The sequence below is a fragment of the Oncorhynchus gorbuscha genome, linkage group LG16 (assembly GCF_021184085.1).
Source record: "Oncorhynchus gorbuscha isolate QuinsamMale2020 ecotype Even-year linkage group LG16, OgorEven_v1.0, whole genome shotgun sequence".
In the NCBI taxonomy this organism is placed as follows: domain Eukaryota; kingdom Metazoa; phylum Chordata; class Actinopteri; order Salmoniformes; family Salmonidae; genus Oncorhynchus; species Oncorhynchus gorbuscha.
The window spans coordinates 29,201,755-29,222,847 of NC_060188.1; the positions used below are offsets into that span (position 1 = coordinate 29,201,755).

The following is a 21,093-nucleotide window of genomic DNA, read 5'->3' on the forward strand; positions in this document are numbered from 1 at the left end:
ACAGCCACGCCGTGCGCAGGCTCGAAAGTAGAATATCATACTGTCTGTGCTGTCTGTCAATCCATCCCTATGTGCATTGCTGCCATCTGCCGTGTTAGAATGAACTAGGAAAATAATGACATCCGCGCTGGGCAACCCAGACATGCCTCGCAACATGGATTGAATCACATATTTTAGAATAAAGTAGGCTATCACTTGTAACAAGAGTAATTCACGTATGACATGCACTAAACACATGCGATTAAATATACTACTGATAGGATTTATATGCATAATGTCCCATAATGCACTGCTTGGCCATATGAAGTAGGTGAAGTCACCAAAAACCGAATCGGTGTTAATTTTGGAGTAACGCGTAAAAGCACCGCTATAAGAAACGGACACCATTGTGGTTCCTAGAGAACAAGGACCTAACATCATTCACGAACTAGAGGGAGCCAACATGGCCGAATGAAGGGCTTGGTTTCGCGGAGCCTCCTCCAGGCCCGCCCACCCATGAGTCAGAGGATTTTGCGAGGTCTACTAGAATGACAGCTCAAACCTGTCCACGTCAACACCAGAGAACCACTATGGAGATCGCGTCTCTGGTAAGCAATCGGTAGGGATATGGCGCTTTAAACATATTTATAAACGAGCATTACCTTGCAAACGCATGTTTAGGCCTCGTCGGCCATTGCTTGAATAGCCCTTTGCTGCGTAAGATGTTGTATTCAGTATTTTACAGTATGGACAGCCTAAGATGTGATTGTTTGAGGTCTCTGACTGGCTGGATCTAATCTTTTCAGGTGCGATAGCAGACATTAGGAGGTACTGTATTCTGCACGACTGTCGTTGTTATCTGAATGTAGTCTATGCGCTATTTGAGTGTAGCGTACTGAAATTCCACAACCAGCAGCAACATGTGTTGTACTTTTTCCTCGTCAATGGACAATTGCTGTTGTACAAACTCGAACAGTTGCCAAATCATCCCAGAGGGGCATACTGTCTGAAAAGCTACCCCGTGTCACATATCTGATATTATAACCCAATTTGTAATGATTTACACTTAAATGAATGGCATGAGGTGTCGGTTATGCGTTATACTTTTACTATAACTGTGACATCACCCTGCCCAAGCATTGAAGGGTGAACACTGGATATATTGTGTGCCACGTCTACGATATTTGGTTTCAACCAGAGGAGGTGCGTTGCGCAGCATTTTACGCTTACCAAAAACTTGATTCCACAGGTGGGTTTTTAACAAAATATGTATAGAATAATTTCACACTTTTGAGCTAAACTCTAGACAGATTATCATTGTACTAAGATAAATTAAGGTTTACGTTTCGACTTTACAGTTGTTTTTTTATACTGTAATTTAAACTTTAAATAATACAAGCAGCGCTGGACAAGGCCGCAATTACTTTTCGTTGATTACACCCGCTGTACACCACTTGACCCCCAGCCTCAAAAGATCTCTTTCTCTCTCGTATATATACACACTTTTTATTTATTTTTATTTATGCTGATATCATTTCAACTGATGTATTGCTCTATGTAAATTGAAGTGTTTTCTGTTAGTAGGCAGTAATTAATGGCTGCAGAGTACAGTGTCTGGATGTGGATTTCAATTAGTTATGCACTCTTGATATTGATATTCACTGTACTTAATGCATAAAGTAATGTTGCACAAAGGACCACAGGACTGGTTACCTGACACCTGCACCTCATTGAACTGTTCAAGGAATTTGTTCCACTATTGACTGTTTCTAATTGCCATAGACATCTGGATGACTGGTTTGGACTTTTCCTCCAGTTCAACTCTAAAGTCCTGAATGTGATGTTCCTGGCCCAAGTTCTGTGATACACTTAGGCTCTGAGTCTGTGGTAGTCAGTGCATAACAGAACTTTGGCCCGGTTCAACCAAGGCACCGTGGGATGGAAGTAACTGAAGGCTCTGGGACCATTGTCATCTACACTCCCATCTCTTCCTGATCTTGTCGTATTCCTCATGCTTTTGAATAACTTGACTGTATTATCATCACCAATATCATCATCAGTGCTCTAGTAATAACTGTTAGGAATGTGTTCAGTATGCCTAGGTCCTATGGAAATGCAAATTGTCCTTGATTCTGGTCAACATGTGGTCATACTGTCTTTCAGGAACCCTCACTGTACACAGTGAAAGCAGTCTTCATTTTGGATAACGATGGCAATAGACTTCTATCAAAGGTATGCTAATAACAGTTGTCCAATAGCGACCCACGTTGGTTATTGTTGTGGAGTCGACATTGTGAGTTCTGCCCCAAATGAGCACTTGTTGTAGATGGTGTATTAATCATAAGTAATGACTCAAAATTGTCTTTGTTGTGTCTTAGTACTACGACAAAGAGCTCTACCCCTCCATGAAGGAGCAGAAGAACTTTGAAAAGAATGTTTTCAACAAGACACACAAAGCTGACAGTAAGTTTTTACCCCATAAAAATGTCCCAGGAGACTATTGGAGTGGATAGTTGAGCTTGAGGCCTGATATTCTGGTCCATTTTATAGTTTTAATAAACCACTAAGATAAAAAAATGTATATATTTTTTTAAAGCTTCTAGCAATGTGGTGAGAGTTGAGAAGATGTGCACTGTCAGTGAAATCAGTATCAACAGGATCATAATGTAAATCATTGCATTTGTGTACCAGTCGTCTTTGGCTTCTCATCAAGCATTATTAGGTCATGACCTGTTGTACACACACCTTCTGTGTATCCTCCACCATAGAAAACCATGAGGCAGTGTTAGCTGTATAGTATTAGCCTGTGGCTCAACCCTCATTGGTTAGTTTGTCTAAAAGTTGAGAAACAGTATTGGTTCCTCTGGGTTCTTCAGTCCTCCCAAGCTCACCTTACAGTGAACAAAAGGGGAGGGAACCAGTTCAGCGACAGACAGCTCTCACACTCTTTTGTTCCAATGAAATTCACAGCAGTCATCTGACACCCCGGGTCCACCTGCCCCTAAGGAGGATACCCACTCTCTATCTCGATATCCCTCCTTCCTCTCCATCCCTTCTTCCCCACACACATAGGAGATTAGCATTTTATGTGACAACACTCGTTTAAATTGGAAGCCTCCATTATTGGCAACATCCATGAAACCTCTCACTTGGGTATGTCTCTATATGTGAATAAGGTGTGGATGTGCTTTAACGTTGCAATAAAGGTCACTTGGTGGCTTGAAATCTCAGCGTCTCGCTCTCTCTCGCTCTCTATCTCTCTCGCTCTTTCATTCTCTCTAAGCAGATGAGATTGCCTTTGTGGAGGGGATGACGATCGTGTATAAGTGCAGCATTGACCTGTTCTTCTACGTGGTGGGCAGTTCACAGGAGAATGAGGTAGGTAATGTGCTTCAGATGCAGAAGGAGTACAAGGCTAGACTGGTGCTTCAAAGACTGCATTATGGCCCGGATCCTGACTTGAGATCCGCAGTCCGCATGCAACTCAAGTTTTTTGCACTAATCTTGCATTGACATCAATGCATAATTCACACAAAGTCAGCGTTAAGCCCTCGCATATCAATTTAGAATTCGGATCTCAGAAAGCAACATGTCATTTTCAGTAGTGGTGCATGTGTAAAAATGGCTTCCCCCCTATTACAACCTGTGTTGTGATAATTGCGTTGTTTCATCTTTAACCTGATAATTATTATGTTGTGTGTGTGTGTGTGTGTGTGTGTGTGTGTGTGTGTGTGTGTGTGTGTGTGTGTGTGTGTGTGTGTGTGTGTGTGTGTGTGTGTGTGTGTGTGTGTGTGTGTGTGTGTGTGTGTGTGTGTGTGTGTGTGTGTGTGTGTGTGTGTGTGTGTGTGTGTGGCGTGGCAGTGAAGTCTAGTGGTTAGAGTGTAGGACTAGTAACCGAAAGGTTGCGAGATAGAATCCCTGAGCTGACAAGGTACAAATATGTCGTTCTGCCCCTGAACAAAGCAGTTAACCTACTGTTGCTAGGCCGTCATTGAAAATAAAAACGTGTTCTTAACTGACTTGCCTAGTTAAATAAAGGTAAAATAAAAATGTATGTGTGTGTATATATATTTATTTATTTATTTATTTATTAGGTGTGTGTATATGTGCCTGAAAGCCGAGACAATAAGAAGACTCAGTGGTAGAATACATTCAACCACACCTTTGTTTTATCACACAAAAATCCACAAAGCGCTGCCTCCACTACTCCAGCACCATTTCAACTTCAACATCATCAAGTCACCCCTGATTAGTCTAATACAGTGACAACTAAAAGATACCAAAAACAATTTAGTCCAATCAACGTAAGCTATATATGATGTGGCTGTCCATGGTTCGGATTTCTGTGTGAGTGTGCATGTGCATTCGTGCGAGTAGGAAAACTTGTTGACTCACCCTACTTGTAGAGAAACGCCAATGCCATCCTCCTCTCTTTCATGTTGACAAAATGGTCTATCACTCTGTTATACAGTACACACTTATTTTTTGTTGTCCTAGACTACCTGGCAAAAATGCTTGCTAGCTAGCCTAACTTCCTTTCATAGGCAACGTTAGCTAGTTAACATTAGCCTACTACACCTAGCTAAATATTGAACTTCCATCCTCTCAGGCCAGGGGCACAATGTATTAATTAATGGTTGGATCAGAATCTCCATTATAATCATTGTCCAGTACAGATAATTCTTTACAACCACAAGTCCAAATCCCTATCTCTATCCATGGCTAATTTAGGAAAGTGTCAATTTGAGCTAGCTAGCTACAACAATACAACAATACAATGAGATGCAACAATTGAAGTTGTTTCTGTCAATGACGTATGCTCACAATGCGATTTGATAGGAGTGATGCCAAAATCCAGACTGGCTTCCCTTTTTTTTTTGGTGCGCCAGGACTATTCACAGTTAAGCTCAGTTTAGCTCAATGTTGATTGGCAATTAAAAATAAAATACAAATTTAAACAAGGAAGGCCAAATGCTCACTGACTTCCCTTGCATTCAATGCTACAGGTGGCAACAATGTCATTCTAGTTTGGACCAGATGGCATCAGATAGATGCCGATACGTAGAAACAGAGGGCTGCTGTTTGGCTCGCTCGGATGCTTTCTCCGGTGAGATGCATTCAGCCTCTTTTGGAAATTGAATGAAAATGATTAAACTCGGAGAGACAAAAGATTAAAAAAATATATACTGTATATATTGGTACATTTTTGGGGAAGCCTGACTGCCATTGGCATCCATGAATACATGCCACAGGTCATTTGTCTGCATGACGTCATCAATGGAGACGCTATATATAGAAAATGCCCATGAGAATAAATGGCTGATAATTTCATTTTCTTTAGCACTTCTTGTTGCTGTGTACATTGCAAAGCGAAAGACCAGCCCCTTTATGGCATCTCAGCATTTATATACAACAAGCAGAGTGATTCAACCACACCTGACTTTTTGCTCTCTCTTTCCCACACCCTTTCTACGTTTATTTCTCCTGGCTTCCATCTATACCTCTCAATTCTCTTGTTTTCCTTTCATCCTCCACTGCTCTCTCTCTCTCTTCCTATAGCTCATGCTCATGGCTGTACTGAACTGTCTGTTTGAGTCCCTCGGTCAAATCCTAAGGTAAGCGTACAAGTGTTGTCCTATGTTGAAGTAACCTCACATTTTAAAAGTGAGGAGGTCAGTCAACCTTTAGAGGCTAACGATTGTAGTAACATCGAGGAGAAAAACTTAACAAAGTCAACAGCCACGCAAGAAACGATTATTCCAGTTTTTGGGGTAAATAATTAGTGAAAACATCACTCTTGTAAATATAGGGACAGGTCAACAAAATGAGAAGTTCATTTCTGATTTGAGTAACTCTGGTGTAATTGTTTCCTTCATGCGTTCAAAATATGGAGAACCGAAACAGTTGATGCCCGCAGTAAGTTAGTGATTGTTTATTTTGGGTTAATTGATGATCGGATGACAGTGACACACCCAGAGCCCTCTGTGTAGTGGAACAGCTTGACAGGGGCTGGAGCCGTTACCATAGAAACCAATGCAGTAGCAATGCAGGGAGGGAGAGAGTCAATTCATCTGTTTGCGCTCTACTCATTTCATGCAGTTCTCCTATTTAACAAAAACAAAATGCCAACTGTTAAGTATCATTTCAAACCTTGACAACTGGCACTACAGGAAGTTAATTTAAGTCGGTGTTTGAAATGTACAGAATTGCCTACGGTGACATCGGCAGTAGTGTCCCCTACATTTCTGGTCACAAGGCAATAATATGAGACCCAATCACAGATTGGGCTCCACGTACTAACTACAATTCAAGTAAGTCAGTCAAGTTTTCTTACTTCCAGGAAAAATGTGGAGAGAAGGTGTCTATTGGACAACATGGACGGAGTCTTCTTAGTAGTGGACGAAATTATCGACGGGGGGTAACGTATAGATTGCATTTGGATTACTGTTACATTGCTATTTGTGTTGATAATTGGATTCTTTCCCACATTTCTTGTTTTTATTTTTTATTTTATTATTTGTGTCCTTGTTTGACATTTTACTGCCTTGTTAGGAGTTATTAACATAATAATTAAACTGCACCCGCTATAACATCTGTTAAACTGTGTACACGACCAATCAACTTTGATTTGAGGTATCATTCATGGGATGGGTTTGGGAGTTACTGGTACAATATCTTACATTTACATTTAAGTCATTTAGCAGACGCTCTTATCCAGAGCGACTTACAAATTGGTGCATTCACCTTGTGTTCTCTGAGTTACTGACCCTAGCATTGTGTTACCAGGGTGATCTTGGAAAGCGACCCCCAACAGGTCATCCAGAAGGTCAATTACAGGGTAAGACATCTACAATCACGGACTATGTCTACTGTATGGATGAATACATAGATTCTGATATGAGTACAATACTCGAAGACAAAGATGACTATAGGAAATTATGATATTTTCAGACCGACTGAGGTAGGGATTGTGTTTAGTGGGATTGTTATGGAATCTGATAACCTGTATGATTGATGAAAATGAATGAACTTATTTGATGTCACAACACCAAATGCCAGTCTTCAGCCCCCCTCCCCACCATCCCCTCAACACCCAAGTCCATCTCATCTTCCTCTTACATGTGTCCTCTCTCTCCCCTGACCCCACCCATCTCCTCACACTGTCAGCTGGATGGTTCAGAGCAAGCCTACGGCTTCGACCTCTTTGATTACATCGTTGGTAACATTGATGGACAGACGGACAGAAGCCAGTGTGCATAGCAACAGACTGCCCCAACAACCAGAGAGGGCGAGTGAGGGAGTGAGGGAGGGAGGGAGGGGTTGAGGGAGATCCAGTGCAGGTAACTGCATGGTGAGAGAGCATGCCACTTTAGGTTCACAATGTTGGAACAACTGTCCACTAAGTCTGTCTTGCTAGGGTTTGTCAGTGGTTAGACTGAGGTTACCCAGAGTGTTTCAAGGAGTCCGTATGGGGTTCCAGGAAATCCCATAGGTGTTGGTACACTTTAAGAGCAGCGGGGCCCTTTGTAGTACTCCCTTGCACAATGCATGCCTTGTGTGAGGCAGCCATTTTGATTGGATTGCGGTGGTCATTGACATATTCACCAGTGTCAGAGTGCATTTACATTAGCAATGCAAGGCATCACATGATTGTTATAAGGGTATTATGTTATCTTAGTTGTTGCTTGCTTTATGTGTTTGACTCTTTACACACACACACACAGCCCCTAATGGTGTGTGACTGCTATGACGTCATGTCCCCTCTTTTACTGTATCTATTCCAGGCGGATGAGAACCCACTGTCAGAGCAGAGCGTGGCTCAGGTGAGGTCATAAACACACAAACAAAGCAATGTCACTGCATGTATAGACTATGATTATCTTTTCCATTGATACAGCTTTAGCCATTAATTTCAGCTCACACCTGATGACATAACCTTCTATTCTACTGTCATGTACAGTATATTAATTGCATATAAACTATAACATGAGTCTTATCAGGGTTGGGGTCAGTTTGATTTAGAGTTTTTGTCAATTCGGTAAGTACACCAAAATTCAAATTATCTTCAATGCTTTGGAATAGGAATTTGGTGTACTTCCTGAATGGACTGGATTTGAAATGGATCTGACCCCAGCCCTGATTCGTGTCTTTCCAGTTACCCATTTTCATCATTTCTATACTAAATGTTCTGTAGAATAAAGCCACAGTACACAATATATGGATAATTGTCTCCCAGTATTGTTCAATTTGAAAACGATCATATTACTACTCATAGTACCTGATTGTTTGAAGGTTGATTTAAAAGATGGGGTCCAGTTATTGACATCATACTACAATAGGGTTTCCATTTGACTAAAGTCACTGCATTCATACAGATTTATCCATTTGAATCGTATTCTTTGAGTGCCAAACACACTGCATTCATACAGAATGCTTTCAATATCATTTTGCCAGCTTTGCCAGCATGAATTAACCTGCATCTGGATTTGATGCCATGCTCACACCTGCATAGTAAATTATGGAATGGGCCACATTGCATGATCAACATGGCTGCTGAATTGCTCTTACCTTCATGCAATGTTCTACCTGTTCCTTCCTCTTTCCTTCTTCTCCTAACCCTCCACTTTAACCCTCACAGCACATTACGGACAAATTGGCTATGACCTCCAATGTAAGTCCTCTCACTCCTCACCCTCCAACATGGGACATTTTGAGTCTCTATTGGGGTGTGTTCAGAAGACCAGAATGTTGCAGATAGATATGAAGTGTATAGAATGGGCACATCATGACTGTTCTATACTGGTCATCTCTCTGTGTGACTTTCAGACTGCGCTTTACTCCTGGGTCAGACCCTGCTTGCAAGCAAGGGTTCATATCCAAAGCTATTAACTATTTGTCTTGTGGCAGTTTCTCTCCCTTGTTGGAACCAAACGTCAATGACAATACCTTTTCGATCCTCTAATAGAAATGGAATTGTCATGGTGCCTATATAAAAACACTAGACCTTGACAATAAACCTAAAACAATAAACACTAACATTAAACGAAACCGTAAACGACTAGAGGCAGACAGTAAACGCTAGTCACAAGTTCATAATTTTAGCTGGGTTCCTTGCGCCCCCTGGTGTTTAGTTTTATGCTATGCATCTCTATTTCAACAGCCCAAAAAATGCAGTTTGTTTCTCTTGTGGAATTTCGTTTTAGCAGGAAGAGTGACATTTTATAAGTCACTGAGTCACACTTACATTATGTCATTGCCGATGTTGAATAGAATTAAATTGTTTCTAAGCAAGATGAAAATGCATTTGTCTGCTCAGAAGCTGACTGTCACTTTTTTGTGTCTACTACACAAAATACACTTACAACGTTTGATGTTACACTTGCAAGTTAAAGGAGCTCATATTTCATGTAAATAATGAAAGTATGAGCAGTTCCATTCAAATTCACATTAATACAACAGTGACACCTACTGGTTGAAGTGTCACAATGAACAATAGATATAACACTGCATACTATAATAGGCTACTTACTATATGATCTGTGATAATGTTGTTTTTCCACATTGAATCTGAAAGTGTTCTTTCTGGGGTTTTTCTTTCCAGATAATGCAGTCTGCCAAAGAACAAATAAAGTGGTCAATACTCAAATGATCTACACCGCCTGTCCAAAGGTCAAATGTCTTACATTCGTACTGTTGATTCCACTGTATGTGTAAATATTAAAGGTGTATTTAGCGCTTTATGCTTAAATAGGCTATATTTATGGTGACTAGTGGCAAGTATGGGCATTTTTCATATGAAGGCAAGCTGACATTTTGTATGTATTATTTTGGAAATTATCTAATTAATTTATTTGATTTGCAATAAATTGCAAGATATTATGCTAGATTATAGCATATGATTTTGTTAATTTCCCTTAACCCACCAAAATACTCTAAAGCAATGTTTTAACCAAACCAAGAAATCAACTGCATTTTGTTGTAATGTGTGCAGACCTACACAACTAGGGAAACTGTTGCTTGGGCTTCAATAATTATGAAGTTATGTTACAGAGAACTTGAAATATGAAGTTGTGTTATACTACACTTTTAAAGCTTTGTAAGTTGAACAGAAAAAGGCAATAGCCTGTGTAGTGTTACAGTAGTCCTGTATCTAGTTGAAAGTCAGGTTACCCCATGTTAATTTATGTTTTAGAATTATTTTGTGTTCATACTAAAACGAAGTTGGAGTAGGTGGGTAGGCCTATGTTTTTTCTAAAGCACTGAGAACACCATTAGGACTATAAGAATAACATATTTTGTTACTAGTCTATGATGGACAAATACACTTTTAATATTTCAATTTTTAACGCCAACGAAGAAGAGGCTAATCATTTTTCGCTTTGTTGATTTCTATTGACAGCTTCTTTTTTTCAAATGTAATCTGTCTGTTGTCAAGCTAATTAAAATGTATATTTTGTGTTGTCAAAATGGCTCTTGTTCCATATATCATACGTAATTTGACACTGTGTTTTCTTGTTTCTTCGAAAAGGGTTCCTGTGAGCAGTGAAAGCTGTAGCCCACAGTGTCTTTTGAAATGAATATTTTCAATGATAATCTCAGTTGTGAATAGTCATGAGACATGGGGTGTGGTGTCTGTTTTGATTGGACGTCAGGGTCTTACGTCAGCATCCCCCGCCTTCATAGCAAGAGCCAATGAAGCGTTTCAGATGTTAAATCTCAATGTGATTGGACGTGTCTGCTGCAGGGTGGAGCTTTCTATATTCCATATCAGTCTGTGCTAAATATCGTTTTAATTGTTCAATATAGGCCATAATTAGGTGAAATTAAGCATGGACAATGAAGATGTGTCTGTGGTAAATGTTATAGTATATGTAAAGAAATTGAATAGCATACAAACGTTGCTTGTAGGCCTATTTTAGATTACATTGCAATGCTTTAGATTTAGAAATTGGTATAACTGGTACGATATTATATAATTGGAAAACATTATAGGTTTAAGAATTATTTCGATTTTGAAATTATAATGTTGAACGAATTTGATGGCAAGAGGGTATGTAGGTCTCTTAAAATAAACAATTGTTCAAATGTACAAGGATCAGCTGCTACTTTCATATAAGGATGGAAGAAACGGAAACGGATGAAAATCTTTATTTAGCCTACACCTCTCAATCTTTAGTTGACGATGTTCTATGCACTTTTACTGCCATTCGTGTTTAGCCTACTTTCGTTTGAATTGCATTATAATTGCATTATAAATAAAACATTTTATTATAGGCTACACACGCCATACAACGCTTCTCAATCTGGCGTGTGCCTATATGGAAATACATGTGTAATGGGGAAGACAAAGGCAACATGTTCACTACACAGGGTATGTAAGCTATACATTGTGTTAGGCGATAGCGGTCCATTCATTGGTTTTAACGGCAACAAAAACGAATTAATATTTTTATTGAACGCATGAAACTGCCTGCTCATAATTATAATCGGCTTGATGATTAAACCTGTCTGCGTACACTGTGCCCACCAAGGATTCGTTTCCCCAACTATGCCATTGCTGCCATCTAGTGGCCTTTCACCGCCTTGCAGCATCTCATGTGGAGTAGTTTCCTCTCCCCAATGAAAAGTCACTGATAGGGATATCGTTGACATAGTATTGGAATTGACAAACTACCATGACAATCAATCTCATAACCAAGCCCAATCAAATAGCTGGGAATATTTCCATCTCATCATGGATTGCCTAGAACTAGTGCCTTGTAAGGTAGGCCTATGTTTATAGCCTATCATGTTTTTTTCATTACCATTAGGCTTATTCCAGAAACATAGGCTAATAATAATTGAAAAACCATATAAGCCTAGGTTATTTCCAAGCCTTTTATAATTCAATAATAGGCCTATTGTAGCCGGAATTTATCTACAGAGATTGAAAACATCATTTTTTTATAGCATTGTTCACATATCCTCTGTACCATAGCCAAAGCTTTATTTTTTTTCAAATCAAATATTATTTGTCAAATGCTTCGTAAACAGCAGATGTAGACTAACAGTGAAATGCTTACCTACAGGTTCTTTTTCAAAACAATTTAAACATAAAATAGAAATAGTGACACAGGGAATAACAAATGACAAGAAAGAGTAAAAATCAAATGGCTACATACAGGGAGCACCAGTACTGAGCTGATGTGCAAGGGTACGAGGTAATGGAAGTAGCTACAGTGGCAAGAAAAAGTATGCGAACCCCTTGGAATGACCTGGATTTCTGCATAAATTGGTCATAAAATGCAACCATAGACAAACGTAGTGTGCTTAAACTAATAACACACACATGGGTGGTCTTTTTCTTGTCTATTGAATACATCATTTAATTTCCAATGTAGGTTGGAGAAAGTATGCTAGTAGGCTAAAAAGCTAATTAGAGTCAGCTAACCTGGAGTCCAATCAGTTGGATATATTGGTTAGAGCTTCCCTGCCCTATAATAAACACTCACAAAATGTGAGTTTGCTATTCACAAGAAGCATTGCCTGATGTGAACCATGCCTCGTACTAAAGAGATCTCGTCAGAACCTAAGATTAAGAATTGCTGTCTTGCATAAAGCTGGAAAGGGTTACAAAAGTATCTATAAAAGCCTTGATGTTCATCAGTCCATGGTAAGAGAAATTGTCTATAAATGGAGAAAGTTCAGCACTGTTGCTACTCTCTGGCTTTTCTGCAAAGATAACTGCAAGAGCACAGCGCAGAATGCTCAATGAGGTTAAGACGAATCCTAGTGTCAGCTAGAGACTTACAGAAATCTCTGGAACATGCAAACATCTCTGTTGATGAGTCTATGATACGTAACACACTAAACAATCGTGTTCATGGGAGGACACCACAGAAGAAGCCATTGCTGTCCAAAAAAACACTGAAGTTCGCAAAAGAGCACCTGGATGTTCCAGTAGCAAAATATTATGTGGACAGATGAAACTAAGGTTGTGTTGTTTGGGAGGAACACACAACACTATGTGTGGAGAAAAAAAGGCACAGCACACCAACATCAAAACCACATCCCAACTGTAAAGTATGGTGGAGGGAGCATCATGGTTTGGGGCTGCTTTGCTGCCTCAGGGCCTGGACAGCTTGCTATCATCAATGGAAAAATTAATTCCTAAGTTTATCAAGACATTTTGCAGGAGAATGTAAGGCTATCGGCCTGCCAATTTAAGCTCAACAGAAGTTTGGTGATGCAACAGGAGAACGACCCAAAACACAGAAGTAAATCAACAACAGAATGGCTTCAACAGAAGAAAATACGCCTTCTGGAGTGACCCAGTCAGAGTCCTGACCTCAACCCGATTGAGATGCTCTGGCATGACCTCAAGAGACCAGATCACACCAGACATCTCAAGAATATTGCTGAACTGAAACTGTTTATAAAGAGGAACGGTCAAAAAATTCCTCCTGACCGTTGTGCAGGTCTGATCTGCAACTACAGAAAACATTTGGTGGAGGTTATTCCTGCCAAAGGAGGATCAACCAGTTATTAAATCCAAGGGTTCACATACTTTTTCCACCATATACCGTGAATGTTTACACGGTGTGTTCAATAAAGACAAGAAAACATAAAATGGTTTGTGTGTTATTAGTTTAAGCAGACTGTGTTTGTCTTTTGTTGTGACTTAGATCAGATCACATTTTTATGACCAATCTGTGCAGAATTCCAGGTAATTCCTAAAGGTTCACATACTTTTTCTTGCCACTGTATGTATGTATGCATGTATAGATAGGAGTAAAGTGACTAGGCAACAGGATAGATAATAAATAGCAGCAGCATGTGTGTGTCATCAGCATGCATGTGTGCGCATGTTATGTGTATGTGTGTGTTGGGGTGTCAGTTTAAGTATTTGTGAGTGTTTGGGTAGAGTCCCGTGTGTGTGCATGGAGTCAGTGCAAGAGAGTTCGTGCAAAAAAGGGACAATGCAGGTAGTCGTTTCGTTAGATATTTAGGATTTTGTTTAGATGTCTTAAGGCTCGACGGTAAAAGCTGCTCAGGGTCCTGTTGGTTCCAGACTTGGTGCACTGGTACCACTAGATATGCGGTAGCAGAGAGAACAGTCTATGACCTGGGTGGCTGGAGTCTTTGACACCACCTGGTATAGAGGTCCTGGATGGCAGGGAGCTCGGCCACAGTGATGTACAGATCCGAACTCGCCATCCTTTGTATAAGTGCCTTGCGGTCGGGTGCCAAGCAGTTGCAGTACCAATCGATTATGCAGCCAGTCAAAACTCTCAATGGTGCAGCTGTAGAGCTTTTTGAGGATCTGAGGGCCCATGCCGAATCTTTTCAGAGGGGGAAGAGGCACAGTCGTGCCCTCTTCACAACTGTGTGTGTGTGTGTTGTGGAACATATTAATTCCTTAGTGATGTGGACACCGAGGAACTTGAAGCTCTGCCTCATCGTCGTCGGTGATCAGTCCTACCACCGCCGCGTCGTCAGCAAACTTGATGATGGTGTTGGAGTGGTGCTCGGCCATGGAGTCATGGCTGAACAGGTAGTACCGGAGGGTACTAAGCAGCGCTCACCCCTGAGGGGCCTCGTGTTGATGGTCAGCATGGCGGATGTGTTGTTGCCTACCCTCACCACTTGGGGGTGACCCGTCAGGAAGTTCACAATCCTGTTGTAGCGGGAGGTGTTCAGTCCCAGAGTCCTGAGCTTGATGATGAGCTTTGAGGGGACTAACCTGCCTAAAAGACTATCATCCCATAGCACTCACATTTATAGCCATGACTTGTCTTTGAAAGGCTGGTCACTTGTGGGGGTGGTATGCGAATTGGAGTGGGTCCAGGATGATGTGAGCCATGACTAGCCTTCAAATTATTTCATGGCTATAGATGTGAGTGCTACTGGGCGGGAGTTATTTAGGCAGGTTAGCTTGGCATTCTTGGGCACGGGGGACTATGTTGGTCTGCTTGAAACAAGTTAATATTACAGACCAGGTCAGGGATAGATTGAAAATGTCATTGAAGACACTTGCCAGCTGATCAGCGCATGCTCAAAGTACACATCCTGGTATTCTGTCTAGCCCTGCGGCCTTGCTAGCAAGCTTGCGGCTGGGTATCCCTTTGTAGTCCGTGATAGTTTGCAAGCCCTACCACATTCGTTGAGCGCCAGAGCAGGCACAGTAGGGTTTCGATCTTAACCCTGTGTTGACGCTTTGCCTGTTTGATCGATCGTCGGAGGTCGGAGATAGATTTCTTATTAGCGTCCGGATCAGTGTCCCACTCCTTGAAAGCGGCACCTCTATCCTTTAACTCAGTGTGGATGTTGCCTGTAATCCATAGCTTCTGGTTGGGGTATTTTTGTATGGTCACGTTGTCGATGCACTAACGGAGCCGGAGACTGATGTGGTAAACTCCTCAATGTTATCAGATGAATTCCGGAATATATTCCAGTCTGTGGCATTACATGGCATGAATTGGTTAATTACATGGGATGATACATGTCCATAGCGAAAGGGTCAGTCATGACATCCTCTATCTCTCTTGTCCTTCGCTGCACTCAGCACAAGCTATCATCATCAACGCACCAGTTGACTCTGAGCACGCGACGCACGTGTGCCACATCCTCAGGAAACTCGCAACATCCATTATGGCCTTTTAGAAGCGAGGCGTGAGTGTTAATAGATATCAGATACATCTCCATCTGTCACAGCGGACTCAAAAGCAACCCAGCTGGCTTTTTTACGAGATCATTTTTTTAAAAGCCGACTAACATCTGTTTTCCGGACGTTTTCTCAAATGTGTTCACGTCCCGCCACTGTCTGAACTGTATGGGCAATAAAACGCACACAAACACGTGGTTCCGTCCTCTCATATCAGACAGAGGCAGAAGAGAATCTTGAAAGGTCAGAGTTCAACTTCACGAGAGGAAGAATAAAATAACAACAACGGTAGGCTAGCAAATAGCCCCATAATTAAATTAAAACAGACCCTTTAATACACATCAGATATTCATTGTTTTTTTTATGGCTTGATAGACCAATAGGTCTTGGCCTAGCATATATGCTTGCCAAGTAAAACTATGAATTCATATTGGTTTCAGCCACAGAGCTAATCAGAGAAAAGTAAAATAATTGTAAAAAATTTATAGAGAGAGTATATATAGAGAGAGCGAGAGATAAAAAAAAAAATATACAAATGCCTTTCACAGCCAACTTTATTTGAGAACCACAAACCCACAAAAGACAACAGTTTTTTTAGGTTGTATGATCTTTAAGCAGCTTGAGTTCAGAGAAGTGGCCATATCATCAGTCAAAATGTCCCCTCAAAAAGCTGCCAGTGACTGGTGAGAGGATGAATGAGGTGGGGGGGGGGGGGAGATGGAGAGTGAGGAGGGCTCTCTGGCAACACAACCTCCCTAGCCCCCATCCCAGTGACTCCCGCTGGCAAAGCCTAAGTGGGAGTGGGAGTTTGACAAGGGGGTTTCACACAGGGACAGGCTACAATATGAGAGAGCGAGTGAGTGGGAAAGAAAAATACAGAGAAATGGAATGAGTGAAAGAGAGAAAATACACAGGGAGTGAAATTGAGAGGGTTGTGAGAGAGGAAAGCAGTGATGGGAGAGAGAGAGACTGTGGACAATAGACACGCACATGCACACACACACACTGGCTCTGCAGCCCGGGGTCTGGCCTCCATCAAAGCAGGTGTGACGTAGAGGTGGGAAGCGCACACTTACACACATTCAGCCCCTTTTGTGAGAGAGCCAAGTCAAATAGTCAAATAGGGTGAATTATGTTACACAGATCTGACAGAGTGACAGGGGGTGATTTGTACAAGCCAGGCAGAGGCAGTGCATGGCCATGATGGGGCCATGGTGCTCTGGGTAATGGGAGGGGTTCTGGAGGGGTATCCAGGAGTGGAATGAGGATTTGGGGCTGGGATTCCTAAGATACGTGGAACGTCAGATTCTCCCAAAGCTGGGTCATGGGATTATCTAGGGAGCACTTAGCTAAGACAACACTGGACAATGTTACAGACAGACATTGAATGTGGTTTCATCAGTCTGTAAATCCTGCCCGTGTCCACTCTCAATGTATTTTCCGTCTGTTGTGTTGTGTAATGTTACTGACGTGTTACTAACGTTTTTAATGTTCTTCATGTAGGCTACCTAAGTAGCCGGTATTGACAAAATCTAATTCAGAAAGGACACCCACATAAATAGGTGTGTATATCCTTTCTTTCTGCCTATCTGTTCCCCTAAAATAGGCCTACATCCCAATACAAAAGTAATCTAGTTATGCCTGGTCTCTATCAATACGCCTATAACATCAACCTCAAGGTTTGTTCTGCTCAGTTTCATTTAGTTCCATAAGATGATCCAGCTGGCTCCCAACTGTCTATGTGACAGATGCAGCCCAGTTCCTCTATAGATATATATAATATATATATAGCCATGAAGTGCAAAGGCTGACTCTATTGGCTGGAATGTATTACCATATCTCTTGCTGATTGGTGTGTGACCTGACATTGACAGATTGGTCTCCAGCTGATTGGATATACCAGTGACGTGTAAAAGTGGGCTGAGCTGGATGGAGACAGCGAAGGGTGGGGTGGAATAGGGGGTACACTGTCAATCATCAACTGTGGTCAAAGACGTGCTATTTTTTGTTTTCTTTAAATAAGACTGTGGGGTTGCATATTAGTTGTAGCTGTAGTCTAACGTCTTGTTAATAAAGAATACAAAATGGAAAGTGTTTTACTGATAAACTAGACTATGATAATGAAAACATCTTATGCAATTACAATTGAAATAAGATCGTAACATTTTCATGAACTACACTGTATTTTCTAGGCTATAACTGTCAAATGCCTCTGCCTTATTGTTGTACACTTTAATATGAGCCCTTCCACCCTGTGGGTCTATTATTGACGGTCTGTGGAGTACAGACCATAATCATTTTTGCAACTATAATTTGACTGATAGTAGTCCCTATATCTATTATGTTTTAATGAGTGCATTGGTTTTAATTGAACAATCAATAACCCCCTTCCCAATCTTATTATCTTGCAAAGATTGAATTTGTTGAATATGAAAGTTTAATTTCATATTCTCACCTGCACTATGGAAGCACAATATGTCCTAAAATGTGCACATTTTTTACTCTCCAATATTTTTCTATTGCCAAATGCTTTAGTCTGTGAAATGTCATATTTAATGTCATCTTGAAATGTAATTACATTTATATGAAGTTCCAGCTGGACATACAATTAATTATCACATCCACACCGGGTTGCGAACGACGCCATAAAGAATAACGGACAGCCAGTATTCGAGGCCAGTCATTCTCTGTGCCCCGCGCGCCCTGCCCGGTGGAAACAGTCGGGTCTGTTTCAACAGAACACCAGTCCTGTCTCCTGCATCTTGTCAAAAGTCGAGCCAGGCTGCCAAACTCTCGTCTCTCAATCAGCGACGGGAGGACCACATGCTCATTGGGGCCGTTTTTTTTACCCTAGCGTGCCACATGCTCCATTTCAAATAAACAGTCCTGTTTGGCGCACCAAAGCCAGCCATCTGCCCAAACAGAGCGCGCGGGATATAAATGATGGCCCATTCTTAAACAAATAAACTCGAACACAATCTCAGACCGCGGACGCACACAATCTTTGTCAAATGGAGCCGAATTAGAAAAAAGAAAACGATTTGTCGTCTTGAAAGGTAAACAAGGCGACAGGTTTCTGAAAATATGAGGTGACAGGCGGGGCTGAGAGGTTTCACAGAAAATAGAATAAACAGGAAGTCAATCAAGCAAAAGTAAATTCGAGCCTGATGTTGGAAATTAAAGGCTAAAGTAGGCTAACCTAGACTACCTTGTTTTGAAAATGGGATTCTCAATGCCATATAAGGCCGAAGCTTGTAGGCTATTTCCCCAATATTGGACCTGGCCACTCGGTCTCCAAAACGCCACATGCTGTCACTAAAAGAACCAGAGCGCCCAATAAGCCTCTATATTTAGGCTATGTCACAATAATTTGATGTGCTGCTTTAGGGCTATACCCTACACATAAACTTTGAATTCCGTTTCAAATGAATTCAAATTATTTGAAAAATAAACATGTCGGCATTAGTTACATTTGATAATCTATTGAAATGTAGAAGGGCCTATATTTCCCCAAATCTGGACGTTGTAATTGTTTTGCCTACCAAATGTTTATATATAAATAGTTCACATCAAGGTCCATTTCATGCAAAATATTGAGGGCCAATTATGAAGTTTTTATTCCTTCAATGCATACACTCTAACGCACATGTTTGACAAAAAAAAATATTTGGTTCGCTATGATTTGTTTGTTTATAACTAAGTAACCCTTAATCAATGAGTAATTTGTATTAAACTTACATATTTAAAGGCTTATTCATAATTATTCGATTTTGGGAATTAATAATCATTTCTAGTATCTCGTAGAAACAAGAGCTGTTTTCCCTATACACTGAGTATACCAAACATTAAGAACACCTGCTCTTTCCTAGACAGGCCACTCGATATTTAGATGTTCCTAATATTTGTATAGATAGGCTACGTAACCATGATGGGCATGCAAGCGGTACCTCCTTTTAGCCAGTAGATGGCAGAAGAGTACAATGGTCTTCAGAAAAGCCAAGCACACTAAAATCACTCAGTCTCTTACCGGCACATCTCTCGCTCAATCTGAACGTAAAATGAAAAAGGTGACGTGTGTTACATAAAAACGACACTAAAAGGAACCAACAGTGGGCTCAAATCTTTATCACGAGATATAATGATGGTATCCACCTGGACTGAGAATGCATATTTAAAGCTTCTTTCTTACACACATTGGCTTACATTCAGTCTACAGTATGAACACAGACCCGCCTTCAATAGCAAATGTGGTCACTGCCGTTCCAGAAGAATCTTCCCAAAACTAAGATATTTACTTCAAATGTGAGGCAGTTTGAAGACAAAGGAGGAGGATTTAAACATAAACAGCTACACAGTGTGGGAAACAGGAGGTAAACATACGTGGTGGAAGTTTACAGAAGCTGTAGTGTATTTATGTGTTCTTTCCAGTACAATTACAAACCATTGGTTTACAATGCATATCAAACCATTGCCAGAGTTTTATGAAAATGTCACGGTGTGAGTTTTGTAAACAAGCACTCTCTCACCCCCATCCTGTACATGATCAAGTCCATAGGAAGGCATATGTGGAATGCGGCGTTCTTAAAACGTTGCCATGACGTTACTTTGGGGTTTGACACCCATGGGTCTTGTCTGATCGGGTCAGATGGGGACCAAAGCTTATTCAAACTTTCAAACGCTGCCGCCGTCAAATGCTTTCAATGGCCATCACATGCCTCCAGCTGCAGTTACTTAGCTGGACCAAATAGTGGTGGTGACTGGGAAGGGAAGGCTTCTCGCTTGGCTGTGGCTGGCTGTGATTGACAGAGCATGGCAGTTAGGCTGGTTGTGCGGGAGACTGATGAAGCCTCAGTACCCTGTCACTGGACAGATTTACAAAGGCCGACAGAGTCAACAAAGGCTTGTCAGAATGCTCACACAGGCACAAACACATTTCTCTGTCTTTGCCTGTCTCTCTCCTGTCTGTCTGTCTGTCTGTCTGTCTGTCTGTCTGTCTGTCTGTCTGTCTGTCTGTCTGTCTGTCTGTCTGTCTGTCTGTCTGTCTGTCTGTCTGTCTGTCTGTCTGTCTGTCTGTCTGTCTGTCTGTCTGTCTGTCTGTCTGTCTGTCTGTCTGTCTGTCTGTCTGTCTGTCTGTCTGTCTGTCTGTCTGTCTGTCTGTCTGTCTGTCTGTCTGTCTGTCTGTCTCTCTCTCTCTCTCTCTCTCTCTCTCTCTCTCTCTCTCTCTCTCTCTCTCTCTCTCTCTCTCTCTCTCTCTCTCTCTCTCTCTCTCTCTCTCTCTCTCTCTCTCTCTCTCTCTCTCTCTCTGAGAAATCGGCGGAGGGCTGTCGGAGTGTTGTGATGTCTGACGATGGGTGTGACTATCACACACACATGTAATTGGTGGCAGGCCTTAGCAAGAGAAAGGGCGGGGGGGGGGGTGTTAACGACAGAGAAAAAGGCTTGAGATGGAAAGCAAAAGTGATAGAGTGAAA

At 41.3% G+C, this 21,093-nt stretch overlaps 1 protein-coding gene across 6 annotated transcripts; it reads left to right on the forward strand.

Annotated features, from left to right (window-relative positions):
• Positions 1–335: 335 nt before the first annotated feature.
• On the forward strand, positions 336–10,446 carry LOC123999509 (coatomer subunit zeta-1-like). Of its 6 annotated transcripts, none has more exons than XM_046305373.1 (10): positions 336–587; positions 2,143–2,211; positions 2,358–2,442; positions 3,266–3,357; positions 5,539–5,594; positions 6,320–6,397; positions 6,766–6,817; positions 7,764–7,802; positions 8,618–8,650; positions 9,581–10,446. In XM_046305373.1, exons 1-10 carry the CDS (start codon positions 528–530, stop codon positions 9,626–9,628), a joined length of 612 nt encoding a protein of 203 aa, XP_046161329.1. In that variant the 5' UTR covers positions 336–527; the 3' UTR covers positions 9,629–10,446. The 6 variants fall into 6 exon arrangements, 4 of the variants coding, with proteins under 4 accessions (XP_046161329.1, XP_046161328.1, XP_046161330.1 ...); XR_006832472.1 differs by lacking the exon at positions 8,618–8,650 and adding an exon at positions 7,147–7,267 and having other exon boundaries at positions 407–587; positions 3,263–3,357; positions 9,581–9,674; XR_006832473.1 differs by lacking the exon at positions 9,581–10,446 and adding an exon at positions 7,147–7,267 and having other exon boundaries at positions 407–587; positions 3,263–3,357.
• Positions 10,447–21,093: the final 10,647 nt, after the last annotated feature.